This window comes from Leucopleurus acutus, assembly GCF_964270905.1.
Source record: "Leucopleurus acutus genome assembly, chromosome: 6".
NCBI lineage: Eukaryota > Metazoa > Chordata > Mammalia > Artiodactyla > Delphinidae > Leucopleurus > Leucopleurus acutus.
Genome location: NC_139149.1, coordinates 99,518,650 through 99,539,586, shown reverse-complemented (window position 1 = coordinate 99,539,586; position 20,937 = coordinate 99,518,650). Strand labels below are relative to the sequence as shown.

The window sequence follows — 20,937 nt, the reverse complement described above, 5'->3', positions numbered from 1 at the left end:
TCTACCACACAAGGTTGTTGTGAAGACTAACCGAGATGCTATGTGGACAGCAAAGTTTCCCAATCAGGGTCTTGTGACTAAGTTATAGATATGCTGAGATAATGATCCCCACAGCCCTTAGGGCAGCCCAGAGGCAGGACCTCTAGGCTAGACCATTTACCCAGATGTGCCACAGGTATGGTCATGTTCTGTGTGTGACATACCAGGAATCACCGGGGAAGGGTGCCTGTACAATGCTTAATATATACGTCTACCCCCTCTCCAACTCCCAAGAGCCCCAGTTTTGTCAACTGTATTATTGGAACTGCTGTCACCCAGGCACACTCTGAAATGGAACAAAACCACGTTAAAGCTTATAGTAAAGTGCCTGGTTCATAGAAGGTGATCAATGAATTAGTTTTTCTTCTAGGTAGAATCAGAGATCAGACTTTGGAGTCATGGTTGAGAGAGGTTTTGGGAGTGTGGTTAACTCCCAGTATCAGGAATTGGTCAGCACAACAAGGAGAAACAGAACCATATTACTGTCAGACTGTTGTAATGTCTGGAATCCTAGAATAAAGCCCCCTGGATAAGCCCTCAGGGCTACTGACTGGACAGTACAAGACACTAAAACATATTCAATTCATTCAGATGGGTTTCAAGAGCCATTCTTAAAATCCTTTAGAAAAAAATTTCCTTTTATCCTTTTTCTAAGGAAGCTTCTAGAATGTCACTAATCAGTCAATAAAGAACTCCTGGCAACTGTTATTGTCCAATCCTCTTTCCTCACTAAGGGTTTTGGAGTTTTTACTCCCGAATGCATCCAGTTCCCCGTTGTGCATTTGTGTCCCTCTTCTAGTTATCCCTTCCATAAGCTGAATTAGAGGAATTATTGAATTCTGCTCATCATCTCACCATAAAGTTTTTGATTACTCTCCTTTAAGTCCTCTCTGAGGCTCCCATCCTCCTTTTTGAGCAAAGCCTAGAAAAATGGATCATGTTAGGTAAGAAGTGGGTGGTCCTACTCTCTGTTAAGCCACGTCTCAAAATAAGAACAAAGAGGGTCTAAAAGCTCATTCACACAATGTCAGAAAAGTGATAAACTGCTAAAGAAACTAAGAACCATTCTATCTGGCTTCATCCATTGCTTCAAGAAAACACTTATTAAGCTGACTATACACACAGTGAGAATGCTGGGAAAACAAAGATGATGAAACCACAGGCCCTGCCCCTAAGGAGTCTCAGGTTTGGTACACACGTAGGGAGTGCAGCTCTGGGGTTTTATGCCCAAAGTGGTCCCAAGGCAGCCAGAGGGTGCGCAGCAGTGTTTAACTACAGTGACCTGTAAAAAGACCAACTAGATTGTCTCAGCAAGTCAGCCACTACATCCAATTTCTTCTAAATGCTTAAACAATGTCCTAATTCCAAATCACTTCAAACTAGTATGTCTCTCTGAGGACATATGCAGCATATCTGGGAATGAGAACAAGGTATCAGCAAGATTTAATTTATTCCTTTCTCAAATTTCTCCTCCCACAGTCCTCACCCACCCCAACTGGCACAGCCTGCTTACTGAGCTTCACTCCCCCTTATAGAACCACAGCTCCCCACAATATGCACAGCTGTGGCAAGGAGCCAGCATGCACTTAAAATCAACAGCAATTTGCATCTGACAGCATTTCCTCAATTTTGGACTCTAGCTAAGCCGACAAGCCTAATTTCTGAGGCTGTAAAGGTTCTTGGTGTGTACATACTAACAAAAGAATTAAATTAATTTGCCAGATTACTTCTGCTTTAATTGGGGGCCTGGGTAATACTTCCTAAATGATTAAAAAAAACAAAAACAAAATGCTGTTGACAAGACCTGCACATGAGGTTATCTGCAGTGTTCAAAATAGCTTCTTAATCAGTCACAGTCTCTTAGCTTGGAGGCTGTTGGGAAGACAATTTACCAATAACTATCATTCTGTGAGGATACAGAAATCATTCCAATAAGCCACCTTCCCAATAGGGCAGTAGGAAAAAAAAATAACGGTAAATCGTTTGGAATGAATCTTAGGCTTTGTTGGAACTGCCTCCAAATTAAAAGGGTGTCGTGACCAAATGTATTCTTTTTTTTTTTTTTTTTTTAGTTTATTTATTTTTGGCTGTGTTGGGTCTTCGCTGCTGCACGTGGGCTTTCTCTAATTGCAGCGAGCGGGGTCTACTCTTTGTTGCGGTGCGCGGGCTTCTCACTGTGGTGGCTTCGCTTGCTGTGGAGCACAGGCTCTAGGCACGCGGGCTTCAGTAGTTGTGGCACGCAGGCTCAGTAGTTGTGGCACACGGGCTTAGTTGCTCCGCGGCATGTGGGATCTTCCTGGACCAGGGCTCGAACTCACGTTCCCTGCATTGGCAGGTGGATTCTTAACCACTGTGCCACCAGGGAAGTCCCCAAATGTATTCTTAAACAATTTAGATGACAGAATTGCTTTATTCGAAGGAAATTTAGACTTTCAGTAGGAAGTCACAGGCAAGAAGACCCAGCAGGATGATATGAGAGGCATCACTCTCTTCTGTTTCATACTGTACAACACCCTTCAGTGCTCACAGTCCACAGGTAAGGAGGCTGGGCAATGGTTCGAGGCTGCAGTTTACTCTCGCATGGGTACATTATGAGAGGCCCATAGAGAAGGACCCGTCATAAATCCATTACCATGCTCTGAGAGGCGTTTAAAATAAGATCAATTTCAAAAGGAAAATTACTCTAACAGTATTCTAAAGTATATACGACAGAACTATTTTTAAGACTATCTATCTCATGCTTATGTTCTTAGTAGCTGGAACAGTGCTACATTTCCAAATGCAGGCTTTCTGCAATAATGGAAATGTTCTACATCTCTGCTACCCAAATACCGCTGCTCCTAGCCACATGTGGCAACTCAGCCCTAGAACTGTGGCTAGTGTGACTGAGAAACTTAATTTTAATTCACTTTAATTAATTTTTATTTAAACTTAAACTAGCCACATGTTGTTACTGGCTATCATTATTGGACATCGTGGAGATGGAAGATTCACTCTGGGGAAGGCTGCTCAGAACCTAATTTCCCCAACTGGTTTGTTGAGAAGTGTAAAGCAGGGTGGAGCTGACCTCTCCCAGCATGTTCCCACAAGGGCCAAGCCTTTCAAATCCCCAGGGTTTCTCCTCAGCACTATTGCCTTTCTTTACTCTTTCTCTGATCTCCACCCCAACACGTGTCACCCCTTTGGTCCTCTGTAACTTTGCCAATGCTCTCAGAAAGGTCCCCCTTTCCTGTTCCTGCCTGGTGCTGAGCACTGGGAGAAGCCTACCAACGTTTATGATTATCACACTAGTCACCCTTCTCTGGAAGCTCTGGCTAGGCATGCACCTTGATAAATTCTTAACTACTCTACTGCTGCCTCACCTTACTGGTATGCCTGGAAATTCACACTCGTCTAGAAACAGGCTTCTGCTAGGTGTTACATCTGCAATCCCAGGAAAGCCCTACCTCCTAGGCTGAATATCATAGTCTCTTTTCAAAGGTTTTCAAAGTGCTTTACAGCAGAATACGTTTTGAGCCCACTTACTTAAAGACACACCTCAAAGGGAAGAAGAGCCAGAAGAAAAGACAAAGCTTGCTGCCCTGCCCCAATACTCAACATCGCTACAACATATACTTTGTAAAAAAAAGTCCCAGAAGTTCTAACTTATGCCTTCCAGACTTGAGTGCCTACTTTACTCCCACTGAAATGGTTAGTAGCTCTTTTTAAGAGTAATGTTCTAAAAGCAGAAGAGCTGAAGCTCTGAGTTATGGGCTACATTTCAGAATCACAAGTTATTAACAAACAAGTAGTTGTGAAGGTACTCCTACACCACAAGGCATGCTTCTACTTGAAATGCACAGGCATTTATCTTGTAGATCAGCTTATAACCACCCAGGTCTCATTTTTTGCTAGTCTAAACTTGAGAATTCACTTGAGATCAGCTGTGAAAATGCAGAAGTTAATTTAACTTCCTCCTATGTGCTACACTGCTCAAAAAAGGACAGAGCAATCACCCAAAATAAGCCACTAAGCCGATTCGTTTGAACATTTAAAATGCAAAGCAACTGGTAAGTGAGGCTGGAGACACGAAGCAAGTTAGCCTAAAATATAAGCAACTGCAGTCCCTGGCAGGAAACAGTAGCTACTGCTCACTGTATGTGTTACTTCAAGAAACGTTGTGCTTTGCTTTACAGATAAAATCTGTGGCCTTATAGAAGAGATAGACAATATATTCAATTTAAGCAGTGGGTTATAAGTATTTTTTTTAATGCCTCCAAGCCACAAGTTCATTATGTCCACTTAGAATTTCCCCTCCACCAATCCTCTTCCATCTGTGGCTCTCCAAGCACTTGCTCTTTTCATTAGTTCCCAGTTCACCAGAAACGGTTTGCACTTATTTCCTCAACTGTGTAAGCAAGATGTGAAGCCCCATCCTCACAGATGGGGAAATGAGGCAAAGGGACTGGCCACAAGCCACCAGAAATTAGAAGCTATAACCAACTCCTTGGTTTAAATATATTACAAAAGCAAAGCAGCTTTGGGGGAAGAGGTTGTCTTCTACTGATTCTTGTGTTTGAAAGAGAAGGGTGCCTTTGAAACATGTCCTAAAGCCCACTTTTAAAAAAGCCAATGGCTAAAAACAGGTTTCATCTAAGAACTTAACAGACTCTAGAGGCTTTTAACTGTGTATCTAGGCCAGAATTACTGCAGAAGAAATCACAGACCAGGGGTATGGTATAAGAATTTAAAAGATAAACAACCAGATAGAGGACAGCGGGTGAGGAAAGGATTATTAGAACCTCAGAAGAGCGATAAGGAAGGGCTGTGGATGTGGGGGACGACTAACTTTGCTTGAGAAATGTAACAAAATGGCCAGTGTCTCTCACAGCTGGGTTCAGGGAAGGTAAACTAGAGAGATCATCGGGTTTTCCGGCTGCAAGGCTGGGCCTGCCTTCAGTCTTCCCTCCCGCTCCCTTAGACGAGGTGGGGGGTGGGGAGCGAGAAGACTGGTGGTGATCTGGGCCTGCATCTTCTTTCCTCCTCCAGTCCTGGGAATTCCTGAAAACTCCTTCCAACCCAATCCCAAATGGGCTCTCTCCGGGTTCTGAACAATGACGGGGAATACAGAGGGAAGTGGTCCCCTGCTCGCTCCAGCGGGCAATGGGATCCTCCAGCGAGAGTTCTGGCCCAAGCTACCCTCACGTCCCACAGGTCTCCTGCACTTTGGCACGCGCTCTCCTGTCCACTCACTGCTTCCGCATCCCTCCTCTGAGCCTCTCCCCACGCATCTCTGCCCCTCACCCCACCGCGCCCAATCACCGCCCACGTCTACACCGCCTGGGCAGTCCCCACACCCTGCCAGGTCTCCCACCTCCCTCCTCCATGTCTGGGGGGCTGAACGATTAGCAGGGGTCAACTCTGCCTCCCCCGCCACCCACCAGCCCCCGGCCCCCAGCGCGCGCTCACCCGGCGGCCGCGTTCTCGAACTTGAGTGCGAGCGTCTCCTCGATGATGCGGTTGTTCACCTCCAGCAGGATCATGGCGGCGGCTGCCCCGGGCAGGGGAAGGAGAAACAAGGGCGGGTGAGGGTGGGTAAAGGAGGAAAGGACGGAGGGAGCGGCCCTGCTGCCCCCTGAGGAGGGGAGCTGGGTGGGGTAGGAGGTTAGGGGAGAAGGGGAAAGGGATCGGGGTGGGGGTAAGGGAACGCGCGCGCGCTGGCCCGCGCACGCACTCACTGTGGAGACACCTACCCACCCACCCGACCGACCTGGCCCCCGAAGCCTGAACCCGCCTGCCAAGCCGCCGCCGCCGCCGCCGCTGCCGCCTCACTGACGAGCCCGGTCCCCGCCCAGCCCCCGGCTCTAGCCGGCCACTTCCGCTCTCACACCCACTTCCGCTCGCTGCCCGGACGCGCGGCCCCGCGGGGCCATTTCCGCTCCGACCCCTCGTGCACGCGCACGCAGGCGCGCCGGGCGGGGGCGGAGGCCGCGCATGCGCATGTGCGGTGCCGCTTGTTCCAACTCCACTTTCCCATAGACGCTCCAACTGGCTGTGGTTAGTGTGTTTCCTACCCTGCTGTCCTTCCCCGAGGCCTGCCTCACTGTCCGCCGTCTCCCTCCCGCACTCCCCAAAGGTTTACTTCCACTCTTCCCGTCTTGTACTTTCAGAGACCCTACAAGAAGCTCGCCCTTGTCATCTCCCAGCCGGCTTCTTTGCTCTCAGCTTGTTTGCTGTCGGTGTGACCCTTCCTCATGCCACACTAATGGCTGTCCGGCGGCACCATCGTGCATTCATTTCTTCCACAGATGTTTAATGGGCTCCTGCTCTGCGCTGGGGATACAGTGGCGCGTGAAACAGATGAGGTCCCCCCCTCGTGGAGCTCATAGTCTGGTAAAGGAAACGGACTACAAACTCAATTTATGTAACTACAGAGTATTAAAAGGGCAAGGAAGGAAAGGAATGAGAAGTCACCGAAGTGAATAAGCCTACCTGGTTTCCTGTCATGCCTCCATTTCTCTGCCGGGAGCTGCCTCCAAGGTGCCCCGAACATGATTTTCTCTGCCTCTGAAACCCTTACCTTCCAGTACCTCTGCCAGAGACATACTTTTTTCACTCAACTTCATGTGGGAAATGAACTCATTTTCGTGCTGCGTCTGTACCTTCTGCCTGTGTGCCTTGTTTTGTATTTTTCCTTCTCCAGGGAGGAACTGACAAACGAGTTATTTTTACATGTATTGATTTATTTTATGCTAAGTGCTCCCAGGAAAGCGGGGGATGGGGAATGCAGAAAATGAGCAAAAAACTAGCTCTTGTCATCGAGGCCCAGAGAGCCCTTCAAAACGGATTTATTTACCGGCCATGGATAAACTTCGAGACATTGCGGATACCCCCAAATAATATGCTAATATTTTGACGTTGTTTATTGAACTAAAATAATACGCATACATAGTTTAAAATATATATATACATATACTAGAAGGCTTGTAATGAAAAAAGCAGTTCTCTGGCCTACTCTTTAGAGGCAATAGCCTCAACTCCTTTAGATACTCATCCAGATTAGATCCATATATCTAAATAAATGTGTATACTACTAATTCTTGATTTGTTAATTTTAAGGGTTATTTGTTGACTTCCTGCCGTGATGGATAAGAACATGAATGAGTCTATCACTTCTGTTCTCCACCTCCACATTTATATAACTATTTTTAGTTAAACCAATAATCAGCATTTAAATTATGTTTGCGAATACTGTTTACTAATGAGCCAATAAAGGTAGTACAACCATGCCTTCTAGCTTATGCAGCCCTCCCTTTTTCTTAGAGTTAATTATTGCCTTTTTCCCCTCACTTGTCAATTTTCTATATTATCTACAGTTGGCTGCCCCCACCCCTGCAAGTGCTCCAAGACTCTGTCCAAAACTCTAGCAATATTTTCCATATACTCAAATGCATAAATTCCATTTTTTTCTCTAGAGTCTTTGTCCCAGAGCCTCCTTCCTCTTGTTTCAATCTGGGCTGACTGATCTCTAGACTTGCTATACAGTTGTCATTCTGGGATTTTCCTTCGTTGCTGTCATGGGCTGGTTTTGCCCATTTCATGGATCCCATGCCTTCTTCTTTCTTAATTTACTTCTTTGTTTTGCTAAAGCACCTCCTTTAGTAACCTTGTAAGGAAGAGAGATAGGGGATATGTTGTTGGGATCTTTGCATATTTTAAAATGTCTTAATTTTATTCTGATACTTGATTTGTAATTGAATTTATAGTTGGGCTGGTTATTGAATTCAAGTTTGAAAATAATTTTCCATCATAATTTTGAGGGTATTATTCATTTTCTTTTACCTTCCAGGGTTGCTGTTGTAAAAAGTCTGATTCCTGTTCATATTCCTGATCCTTCGTATGTTACATCTTCTCCATCTCCATCTCTGGAAGCATTAGGATTTTCTCTTTAGGCTGTTGGTTGGAAATTTTATAATGATGTGCTTTGCTGTGACTCTTAATTGTTTTGTACTGAGCACTCATTCAGAGTGGAAACTCATGTACTTCAGTTTTGGAGGAAATTTTCTTTGATTATTTACTTGATAATTTCTTCTCCTCCACTTTTTTTTGTTCTCTTTCTGGAATGCCTGTTATTTAGAAGTTAGATTTCCGGATTGATCCTTTCATTTTTTTCTTCTATTTTTTGTTTCTTTGGGTTTGTTTGTTTTATTTTTAATTGTGGTAAATGTACATAACATAAAATTTCTCATCTTAACCTTTTTTTTTTTTTTTTTCGGTACACGGGCCTCTCGCTGTTGTGGCCTCTCCCGTTGCGGAGCACAGGCTCCGGACGCGCAGGCTCAGCGGCCATGGCTCATGGGCCCAGCCGTTTCGCGGCATGTGGGATCTTCCCGGACCGGGGCACGAACCCGTGTCCCCTGCATCAGCAGGCAGACTCTCAACCACTGCGCCACCAGGGAAGCTCATCTTAACCATTTTTAAGTGTACAGTTCAGTAGTGTTAAGTTTATTGACATTGTAATGCAACCAATCTCAAAAACTCTTTTCATCTTGCAAAACTGAAACTCTGTACCCGTTGTTTGTTTGTTTTTGTTCTATTTTTCTGCAATATTTCCGTGTCATTATCTTCAACCATTTTAAATTTCAGTTTTCTTATTTTTAATTCCCAAGACCTTTTTTCCCCAACTCCCCTTCCCATATTCTATCCTTGTTTTATTGACAGGAATATCTTCTATCTTTCTGAGGATATTATATGTTTTATGGACAGGAATATCTTCTTTCTGAGGATACTATAGTGTGTTTGTTTTTAGTTTTTCTCTAAAAACTAAACTGCTCTTTGCTCTGTTTCTTTCTTTTCTTTTCTCATCTCTCTCATTTATGTTAATGGCCATCCTCAAAAGTCTGGTTACTTTAGCAGCCTGTTCGTATTTAGGGATGAGACTCCAAAAAGCTGAGTGGAGGCTGAAGTGTGTGGACAAGATGTGTTGACAAGCACCTTACTACTTAAAAGGGACTAGCAGCATTGGCTTCCTCTGGAAGCTTTTTGGAAACACAGAATCTCAGGTCCCACCATAAACTACAGATTTAGAATCTGCATCTTAGCAAGATCCCTAGGTGATTCAAATGCATATTATGTAGTGAGAAGCACTAGATTAATGGACTTCACTCTAAGGTGCACTGATGATGTGCCAGATTTCATAGAGGGCCCTCATATGTCAATATTGGTCTTTTCTCCAGAGAAGGATCCTCTAGTTGCTTTGGGCTTATAAACTTGGCTATGAGTGTTCCCAGAGTCTTAAGAATGCTTTTAAAGTTCCAGCCCACTTCCACTTAATGCCATTATAATCTCTGTGCCTCCCCACTGCCTTCCGCTGGGTTTGAGTGTATAGAAAATGAATCTCTGTTGGTGGAGATGGAGGAAGGGGTGGAAATGGGATGGGCCAGTGGGGAAATGGGATGATCACCTGACTGCTTGGGGACCTAGAATGCTCTTTATACAGATTTTCAACCAATCTTCCTATTTTCTTCATCTTGCTTTTGTTTTTTTAAACTTCTGACTGATTGAACAAATATCTTTGTCCCACCACCCAGCTTCCTTGAATCTTAACATTTTATGATTAAACTTGCTTCACAGCTTTTGTTTTTTTCTTTTTTTTTCAGAGGTTTTTAAAAAAGAAATACAGTTGAAACTTCCTGTGAACCCCACCCAATTCTATTCCTTTTTCTCCTTCCTCCCCCTCCTCTTCAAAGGTAACCATCACCTTGCATTTGGTGTTTATCCTTCCCACACATGTTTTTACACTTTTACTACATATGCATGTATCCATAAACAATGTGTAGCAAATTTGCATGATTTTAAGCTTTTTGTCGATAAGTGTCATACTGTACATCTCCTTTTGAAACTTGTTTCTTTTAGTCAGCAATATGTTTTTGAGATTTACCCGTCATTACGTGAACCTCTTTTAACTGTGATATAGCATTCCAATGTACGATTATATGTTATGATTACCAAGGTATTTATCCATTCTCCTGTTGAAGGACACTAAAGTTCTTTCCAGTATTTTTTCTCTTACAAGCAGTGCTGTTTGGAACATTCTTGCACACATTTCCTGTGTACAGGTGTGAAAGTTTCTTTAGAGTATAGCCCTAGGATTGTAACTGTTGAGATGTGGATTATGGACACCTTTAACTTTTCCAGATATTGCCAAATTGCTCTCCAAAATAGCTGTACCCATTTATACTTCCACTTGCAATGTATGAAGATTCTCATTGCTCCTTGTCCTTACTAGCACTTGGCATTGTCAGACTTTAAGTGGATGGATATTAAAAAACATCTGATTGTTTTTAAAATAAGAATTAGCCAGGTAGATAAAGAGAGGTAGAGCTGGAGAGGGGAAGTGCCAAGAGATGGACAGCTGGAAACACGGTAATAGCTAACATTCAGGTGGAAGATTTATTCTGTGCTAGGTGCTGTTTTAAGAACTTTACATGTATCTCTTTGAATTCCTGTGACAGCTCTAAGAAGTAGGAGCTACTATTAATAGATGATGAAACTGAGATGCTGATAGGCTAAAGAATGTATCCAAAGTAATATATGTGGCTGGTCATTGAACTGGGATTTAGACTCCAGATGTCATGTTTTGACATGCAATATTGGTATCCAACAGGATAGTTGACATGACATGCAATACTGGTATCCAGTACTGAACTGGATAGTTCTGCATTTTAGTTTCAAGTATGATAAAATCAAAGTATAAAAAACTGGACCTGACACTTCATTTAAATAAAGACAACAGCTTCTTGATTGAACCTTCATCCTGCTGAACCCTGATGGCCAAAGTAGGGAAAGCGACTGTTCTAAAACAGCCTGAAATTTGCTGCTTTCAGTCGTAAAGACAGAGGATGGAGGTCATTTTGGGGTTGGGGGGCTGGAATAAATTGAAACTTGATTTTTGTCCATTTAGGATGTCAGTTGTAATCCCCAGGGTAACCACTAAGATAATAGCTAAAAAAATGTATAGAAAAGGAAATGAAGAAGGGATCAAAACTATACACTAGAAAAATCAATCGAAAGTAGGGTGTATTCAAGGAAATAAAGAAAAAAGTTTAAGATATAAAGAAAACAAATAGCACAATGGTAGAAGTAAGTCCTTTATTATCAGTAATCATTTTAAATGTAAACGGATAAGGTCAATTTATTAAAAGATGGAGATTAGCAGAATGTACAAAAATCTGTGATCCAGCTATATGCTGCTTACAAGAAACTTTAGAAGCAAAGACACAAATAGGTTGAAATGATTGGAAAAATATATTCTATGCAAATAGTAGCTACAAGAGAGCTGGGGTGGCTATACTAGCATCAGACAAAATAGATTTTAAGTTAAAAGTTGTTACAAGAGACAGAAGAATGCTGTATATTGATAAAAGGATCAATTTATTGAGAAGATATAGTAATTATAAACATATACACCCAAAATATAAGAATCAAATACTGACAGAATTAAAGAGAGAAATAGATAATTCTACAATAACAGTTGGAGTTGGCCTTCAATATCTCACTTTAAATAATGGCTTGAATATCTAGACAGAAGATCAATAAGGAAATAGAGGACTTGAAGAACATTATAAATCAAGTAAACCGAACATACATGTACAGAACATCCCATCCAACAACAGCAGAAATACATTCTCCTCAAGTGTACGTGGAACATTCTCCAGGATAGACCATATGTTAGGCCATAAAAAAATCTCAATGAATTTTAAAAGATCAAAATTGTACAAAATATTTTCTTCAATGACTGGAGAATGAAACTAGAAATCAGTAACAGAAAAAAACTGAAAAATTCACAAATGCATGGAAATTGAGCAACACATTCTTTAACAACCAGTACATTAAAGAAGAAATTACTAGGGAAATTAGAAAATACTTTGACATGGATGAAAATGAAAACATAATATACCAAAACTTATGGGATGCAGTGAAAGCAGTGCTCAGAGGGATATTTACAGATCAACACCCTAACTTTATACCTTAAGAAACTAGGAAAAGAAGAGCAAACTAAACCCAAAGCTAGCAAAGGAAGGAAATGATAAAGTTTAGAGCATATATAAATTAAATGGAGAATAGAAAAACAATAGAGACAACCAATAAAACCAAAAGGAAAGTTCTTTTTAAAAAAGATCCAACAAAATTGACAAACTTTTAGCTCAACTAAGAGAAGAAAAGAGAAGATGCAAGTAACTAAAATCAGAAATAAAAATGAAGATCTAACAGAAAAGGATTATAAGAGAATATTATAAACAATTGTATGCCAACAAATTAGATAATCTAGATGAAATGAACAAATTTTTTAGAAATGCACAAATTACCAAAACTCACTCAAGAAGAAATAGCAAATACCAACAGACTTCTAACAAGTAAAGATATTGAATCAATAATCAAAAACCTCACAAGAGGGGCTTCCCTGGTGGTGCAGTGGTTGAGTCCGCCTGCCGATGCAGGGGACACGGGTTCGTGCCCCGGTCTGGGAAGATCCCACATGCCACGGAGTGGCTGGGCTCATGAGCCATGGCCGCTGAGCCTGCGTGTCCGGAGCCTGTGCTCCTCAACTGGAGAGGCCACAACAGTGAGAGGCCCGCGTACAGCAAATACAAACAAACAAAAAAACCTCACAAGAAAGAAATGTCCAGGACCAGGTGGCTTCACTAGTGAATTCTGATAAACATGTAAAGAATAATTAATACTGACTCTATCCAAACTCTTCCAAGAAACAGAAGAGGAAGGAAAACTTCCTAACACATTCTATGAGGCCAGCATTACCTTGATAGCAAAGCTAGACAAAGATACCACAAGAAAAGCAAATTACAGACCAGTATCTTTTATGAGTATAGATACAAAAATCTTCAGCAAAATGCTAGCAAGCCAAACCCAAGAGCACGTTAAAAGGATTGTATACCACAACCAAGTGGAATTTATTCCAAGAATGCAGGGTGGTTCAACATAAGACAATCAATCAATGCGATACAGAACATTAAGAGAATGAAGGAAAAGAATAAAGAACATCTCAATAGATGCAGGAAAGGCATTTGACAAAATACAGCACCTTTTAATGATAAAAATACCCAGAAAGCTAGGAACAAAAGGGAATTTCCTTAACACAATAATGTACATTTATGAAAAAACCCACAACTAACATCATACACAGTTATGAAAGACTAAAAGCTTTCCCCCTCAGATCAGGAACAAGACAAAGATATCTGCTTTCACCATTGCTATTTAGCATTGTACCAGAAGTCCTAGAAGCGCAATTAGGCAATAAAAATAAAGAAAAGACATCCACACTGGAACACAAGAATTAAACTATCTCTATTTGTGCTTCGGTTTTGTTTTGTTTTTGGCTACACTGTGCGGCATGTGGGATCTTAGTTCCCAGACCAGGGATTAAACCTGTGCTCCCTGCAGTGGAAGTGCAAAGTCCCAGCCACTGGACCACCAGGGAATTCCCTAAACTATGTCTATTTGTGGATGACATGATTCTATATAAAGAAGATCCCATAGAATACACACACACACGCGCGCGCGCACACACACACACACACACACACACACACACACACACACACACCCCAGCTAGAGCTAATAAGTGAATTCAGCAAAATTTTAGGGAACAATATCAACACACAGAAATCAGTTGCATTTCTATACATCAGCAATAAACAATCTGAAAAGGAAATTAAGAAAACTTTATTTCCAATAGCATCTAAAAGAATAAATTACCTGGGAATAAGAATAGCCAAGGAGGTGAAAGACTTGTACACTAAAAACTACAAAACATTGCTAAAAGAAATTAAGACCTGAATCAGTGGAAAGACATCCCATGTTCATGAATTGAAACACCTAATATTGTTAAGCTGGCAATATTCTCGAAAGCAACCTACAGATTCAATGCAATCCCTAACAAAATTCCAGTAGCCTTTTTGCATAAACGGAGAAGCTGATCTTCAAATTTATAGGGAACTGCAAGGGCCTCTAAATAGCCAAAACAATGTTTTTAAAAAAGCAAAACAAAATCAGAGACTCACACTTCCTGGTTTCAAAACTTACTACAAAATGGAACTTCCCTGGTGGTACACTGGTTAAGACTCCATGCTTCCACTGCAGGGGGCATGGGTTTGATCCCTGGTTGCAGAACTAAAATTCCACATACCATGCAGCATGGTAAGAAAAAAAGAAAAGAAAAGAAAGAAAAAACTTACTACAGAGCTACAGCAATCAAAACATTGTGACACTGCCATAAAGGCAGACATATATAGACCAGTGGAATAGAATTGAGAGTTCAGCAATAAACCCAACACTTATGGCCAACTGACTTTTGACAAGGGTGCCAAGGCCATTCAATGGGGGAAAGAAGAGTCTCTCTTTAACAGATTGTACTGGGACAACTGGATAACCTCATGCAAAAGAAGGAAGTTGTACCCTTACCTCACTCCTTATACAAAAATTAATTTAAACTGGATCAACAACCTAAATATAAATGCCAAAACTATAAAACTATTAGAAGAAAACATAGGGGTAGAATCTTTAGAACCTCAGATTTGTCAATGGATTCTTAGACTTGACACTAAAAGCAGAAGCAACAAGAGGGAAAAATAAATTGTTCTTCATCAAAATTAAAAACTTGATAGACACATACAAGCTGTACCTCTAAACCTGAGGTGAGTCAGCCAAGAGCTCTCATTAGGTATAGTCAGCTGAAAGTCTAAATATGAATAATGCTATTGGTTGTGCTATTTACAGAAAATTAGAGATTTATTTAAATTTTAAGTGGTTTCATGTGCCTCCCAAGAAGTTATCTGCTTTAGAAAAATCACATGTATTGAGCCTCTCATTTTGGCATAAAAAGAGAGACACACCACTTTTATTAATAGTTTCTCCCATTTCTGCTGAATAAATGTTGAATTGAAGGAACGCCAAAGCATTCGCTTGCCTGGGATGCTTTCATGTCTTGGCCCTGTGCTAATAGGAGGGACAGATGTGACAGGGGAGATCAGGAGGCTATTCTATTTGTCTGGGTAGGAGATGATGACAGTTTGCTCTGGGTGGAGTAGTGGAGATGGAGAGAATTGGATGTTTTTGAGAGTTATTTCAGTGAAGGAATCAAAAAGTTCTGGTGATAGATTGAATAGGTGCTGCCTTAATTATCAATACTGAGTAACAAATTATCAGAAACTTAGCGACCTAAAATAACATCCATTTATTAGCTCACAGTTTCTATAGGTCAGAAGTCCAGGCATAGCTTGACTGAGTCCTCTGCTCAGGATCTCACCAGACTTCAATCCAAGTACTGACTGGGGCTGTGAATCAGAGATTCAACTGGGAAAAGATCCACTTCCAAGCTCCCCCAGATTGTTGGCAGAATTTATCTCTTTGCAGCTGTAGCACTGAGCTCCCCATTTTCTTTCTGGCTGTCAGAGGGCCCCCCACACTTCCTTGACAAATATGACAGCTTAATTCTTTAAAGCCAACAAGGATGTCTCTCTCACTTCAGCCTGCAGGATGGAGTCTTATAATAATGGGAGTCCTATAATTATGGGATTGACATCCTGTCACCCTCGCAATATAAGACAACCAGAACAAGAGGCTGACGTTCATCACCTTGGCCACATTCTACTGATTAGAAACATGTCACAGGTTCTGCCTTAAGGAGAAGGGATTATACAAAGGCATAACTCAGTAGAGGGGGGTTATCACTTTAGAGTGTGTCTCCCACAGGTAGGATAAGGGAAAGCAAAGTGTCAGCTCTAATATTCAGATTTCTGCCTTGAGCAGGTGGGTGGAAATTGTGCTATTTATTGAGATGAGAGCATGGGGGAGCATGTTGGTTGAGGGCAGATCTTGGGCTTAGTTGTTGACCTGTCAAGTTAAAATGCTCAAGGGCATGAAGGATGCCTATTCTGTTCTTCACTCTTTATCCAGTACCTAGTGTAGTTCCTGCCATATAGTAGGTGCTCAATAGAATGAATGAATGGGTGAACGAATGAGTCTGTGAGACATCCAAGTGGAGACAGTGATAAGCCAATATCTCTTGGAGGTCACTGGTGTTTGTACAATGATTAACACACTGCCTTGGATGAGACTGCCTAGGAAAGAGGGTAGAGGGAGGAGGGCAAGGGTCTCAGGATTGAGTGCTGGGGCCCCCAGTACTGAGAGGTCAGCCTGGCGAGGAAACACTGCCAAAGGATACCAAGAAAGGATGGGCACAAGAGTGTGGTGTCAAAGCCTCCTGAGAAGCCAAGACAGTACCGAGAGGTGTCCATGGGGAGAACTGGTTTTGGCGGAGTGGTGGAGCTAAGGAGTGGACAGGAGGTAAGGAAAGGGAGGGCAAGCCAACAAGTCTTTCTAGAAGTCTGGCTGTAGGGGAGGAGAGATTGAATGATAACTGGAGAGAGATGTCATCCACTATAGAGATCAGCCAGGTTCTGATGTTGAGAGAGGGCAGCTCAAGGCAGGTGCTGGGGCTAGACCAGCTTTCTTGGTCAGAGTGGTAGAGAACACCTTCTCTGCTGATCTCATGGTCTTGCTTTTATACTACTCTCTCTATCACGTTTTTTATTGTAGTCAAGCTAACACATTTCTTTAAGAATGTTAAGGATGGAAAATACACTCAAGAGGTCTCTTTCCTTCCCCCTTTTTTCCTCCTCTTCCCTCCTTTCGTCCTGCTCCCAAATCATTCTGTCCAGAATGTGTTTTCTTCCCTTCCTCCCTCCCTCCCTCCCTCCCTTCCCCCCTTCCTTCCTTCCTTCCTTCCTTCCTTCCTTCCTTCCTTCCTTCCTTCCTTCCTTCCTTCCTTCCTTCCTTCCCTCCATTGGTATGGAAGACACTTGAGCAGTTTTCATTGAGGACTAGTAGGCTGCAAAAGAGAAGAAGTTGAAAGTAAAGCAAAGATGGTAATTAATAGTGTGAGGCTTCTGAGAAAACGGTGGGGAGACGGACGGTAGGGCACGAACTGGCTTCGCGGTGGCTGAGGGACGCAACTCCTCTGTGGCACAAACAAGGAGGAAGGCGTGCCGTGGGCCCAGTGAAAGTATTGGTTTGGTGTCAGGAAGTAGAGGGAGGTTTCCAGGGCTTAGGTCCAAGTGCCTTTTGTGTCCACCTCCATCCGCGAGACACAACTTTTCATGTAATAAACTTAATATTTGTTGAATAAAAGAATACGTGCAGAAATCCTTTAAAGGACAGCGTAAATAGCATTTGTCTTCCTTGATTTTTCAAAATGAAATACTGATTGACTTTAGTTATCCTACAGATAATACATGCTCCTTATAAAAAATGTAAATAATATAGAAAATTTCCCTTGAAATTCTCCCCCACAGAGATAACACCTGTAAATGGTGAGCATCTACCTTGCCAGTGGGTTATACATTAAACAAAAGAGGATCACCTCATACGTGGAATTGGGTGAGCTGTTTTTCTCACTTTAACGTTGTATCCTTTGTGTCAATACATGAAGGCTGTCCTTATCTTTCATAACACCTGCTTGCTATCCACCTCTGAGTCTCATACATTTATTTAACAAAAACCCTTTGATAATCATGTAGGTTGTTGCTAATTTTTCAGTACAGCTTCGCACACCTGCACCATTATTTTATTAAAATAAATTTAGAGGAGGGCAGCACATATGCGCATTTCAAATTTTGATACCCATCTCCAAATTGCCCTCCAAAGGACTGTGCCAATTTAAGCTTCCATCAACAGGATGTCAGGTTGCCTGTTTCCACACACTCTTGCCAACAACCGGCTATTAGAAATCTTTTTAATCCTGTCCATCTAAGTGAAAAATGAATCTCGGTTTAATTTGCTTGGATGTAGTTATTAGTGCGGTTTGACATCTTGAATATGAATTTTGGCCATTAACAAGTCTTCTTTTATGGAGTGCTTCTTTGTGCCTTTTCTTTTCTATTTGGCTTGTAATTTTCTTAGTTATTTCTAAATAATCCATAGTTTAATAATACCACTCTTTCTCCAGCATGTTGCAAATATTTTTTTCCATTTTGTTATTCGTCTTTTAGCTATGCTGTAGATTTGCCTTGCTATACAGAGATTTTTCATTTTCACATCAATTTTCTCAATTTTTTAAAAAAATGGTCTTTGTCACTGGCATAGTACTAAGAAAGCTGATTGTCTCATCAAAATTATTGAAAAATTCTTCTGTTTTCTCTATTCGTTTGTCATTTATCATTTTTTAGTTAAACTTCTGTTTCTGCTTATTTTTAATGACAAGAGCAATATATGAGTACATCCTAGTCGCTTCCTTAGAAGTGATCACTGCTATTCGATCAAGGTCTGTGCTTTCAAACTCTTATATGTTCATATGAAGATACACACACATATTCAATATAAATGGCATCATTCTATATGTGTTATTTATAACTTGTTTTTTCATTGAACAGTGTTTAAATATTTCCTTGTCAGTACCTATGGATTGATTTCTTTCCTTTCTAACTGCTGAATGATAGTTTATTGTACGAATGTACCATAAATTGTGGTTTTTATAAAATATTTGTCTGCAATTCACCTGAATTTGTGTGTGTGTGTGTTGTGTAGAGTGAGAGATATAACTTAATTTTTCCCAATAATTTTCCAACTATCTTAATACCATGTGTTGAATAACCCATCTTTCCTCTACTGACTTGAAATGTTACTTTATAGTTGAGTGAACACTAGATTGACAATGTTGGGAGATGGGCATAGTAAAGTGCTCAGGAGAATATGAAGGCTTTCCTCTTCTGCTGTACCAGCTGTACTAGCTGGCCTGGCATTCTTGTTTCTCCCCTGGCCATGTAGCTTGCTCTGAACAGACATGAAGGGCTGACCAATATTCCCTAGTTGTTTTATACCCATGTACAGAGAAATCTTAGCTTTGAAATGGGGCCATTTCTCCTTCTTCTCCTTCACCATCATCATCATCATCATCCTGAATAAGGTGGTGGTAGACCTGCCAACTATTTCTGTCTCCCTTGAGTTACTTGAGGTGTGTACAGCCTTATGCACCATGTGACTCAGGGGAAGACCCTCATCTATAACATTCCCTCCTGGAAATCTGGAACAGGAATATCTAGTCATCTGGCTTTGCTTTCGCAAAGTGCTCCACTGGTAAAAACGAGATGATTTGGGGTGGTACATAGTGAATCTGTTTTAATTTAATTTAATTATAATTTAAAAATTATTATTCTTTTTTACTTACATTGTAAAGGATACAAATGAACAGCCAGATGAACAGGCAAGGTCTAGAAGTGTCCTGAGAGCAGGATCTTCCCTGTGGAGATGGGGTGTACCACCCTCGTGGCCGGTAAATGTACTCAGCAATCCAGAAACTGTTTTAATTTTAATCGTTACATTTATTTATTTATTTTATTCTAATGGGTATTAAAAAAAATGACACACACGAGAGCACAAGGCTTAAAATAGGTATTTAATTTAACACAAGTGAATAAATGTAAAGAACACTGTGTTTGAGTGGACGTGGCAAAATGCTACAGAAGGTTTGAGGATGATTGAAGTTTGGAAAATCCCAAATTAGATGGCAGTATTATCAGTCAAGAGTGCCCTCAGGGGAATTCCCTGGTGGTCCAGTGGTTAGGACTCTGGGCTTTCACTGCCGAGGGTAAGGTTCGATCCTTGGGTGGGGAACTAAGATCCCACAAGCTGTGTGGTGGCCAAAAAAAAAAAAAAAAGGAGTGCCCTCAGATGCAAGTAACAAAAACCTAACTCATGGTGGCTTAAAAGCATGGAGGTGAGGTTTTAAAAAGAAGTTGGTTTTTGTCTTTTTTGGGGGGTTTTGTTATTTTACACATAATTTCCACTTGGACAATGTTGGTTCAGGGGCTTGATGATGTCTGAGGGTGAAAGACCTCTCTGTGATTCTTTTGGCCTTTTCCTCATGGTCCCATGATGGCTGCTGCTGCTCTGGCTATCACAACCAAAAGGAAGAAAAAGGAAGAGGTGGCACAAAGCAGTGCCTTGCCTTTTGTCAGGAAAAGCAAGAGCTTTCCCAGAGTTCCCAGCAGTCTTCTCCTTAAGCCTCATTTGCCAGAACCGTATAAATGGCCACTGCCATTTGAACTTCCACTGCCAAAGTGGACTGTAGATTGTTGTAATTGGCTTAGACCATCCTCATCAAACCGAGGTCCTCTTAGTGAGGAAGGAACGGGAACGGGTTGTGGGTAGACAACTGCAGTGTCTGCCATGTGGGGATGTGTGGACCTGCAGAGAGAAGCAGACATGGGACACCATCTGCCCCAAAGAGATGCTACTGTGGAACGAATGTCAGGCTCTCAGCTCCAATCCCTAAATGACCAACTGTACTTCATTTCCTCTTCTTGCAAGTTGGCAAGATTGCCTGTTGTATCATTTCCATAAACCATCTTTGATTTGAGCTAGTGAGAGTGGGTTTTTATTCATTATAGCCCCAAGCAGTTTTTTTTTTATTTTACTGAAGTATAGTTAATTTACAATGTTGTGTTAGTTTCAAGTGTACAGCAAACTGACTCAGTTTTATATAGATATATATATATAGTTTTCTTTTCTATTATAGGTTATTACAAGATATTGAATATAGTTCCCCATGCTCCAAGCAGAATTTTTGACATGTGTTAAAGTGTGTTTTCTCATTTGTTCTTTACAGCAGTTACTAGAATCCTTATTTTACACAAGAGGAAAAAGAAGCTCTGAGGTTAACTTGCTCAACTTCATGTGACTTTAACAGGTTTTCTGACAACTAATATATTCTTTATGCCATCTCTGTATTTTTTAGAGGACCATCTTTAAAGGCGAAGTGTTTATTCCTTAAATAGCATCAAGAGGACAAAGGGATAAGTACATGAGAGAGGGAGTTTCCTTGGGGGCTGGTCAATGTCACCC

At 41.5% G+C, this 20,937-nt stretch overlaps 1 protein-coding gene across 2 annotated transcripts in view; it reads right to left on the bottom strand.

Annotated features, from left to right (window-relative positions):
* Positions 1 to 6,818, bottom strand: part of ARPC2 (actin related protein 2/3 complex subunit 2) — a 30,545-nt gene extending 23,727 nt beyond the window's left edge. The window contains exons 1-2 of one of the 2 annotated variants that reach the window (XM_082841377.1): positions 6,511 to 6,818; positions 5,488 to 5,569 (exon numbers count right to left, since the gene is read on the bottom strand). In XM_082841377.1, coding sequence (XP_082697503.1) covers positions 5,488 to 5,569; positions 6,511 to 6,571 — 143 coding nt within the window. In that variant the 5' untranslated portion in view covers positions 6,572 to 6,818. Of the gene's footprint in view, positions 1 to 5,487; positions 5,570 to 5,788; positions 5,913 to 6,510 lie in introns of those variants that run through there. The other variant, XM_082841378.1, reaches the window with a different exon arrangement.
* Between the last annotated feature and the right edge of the window lie 14,119 nt (positions 6,819 to 20,937).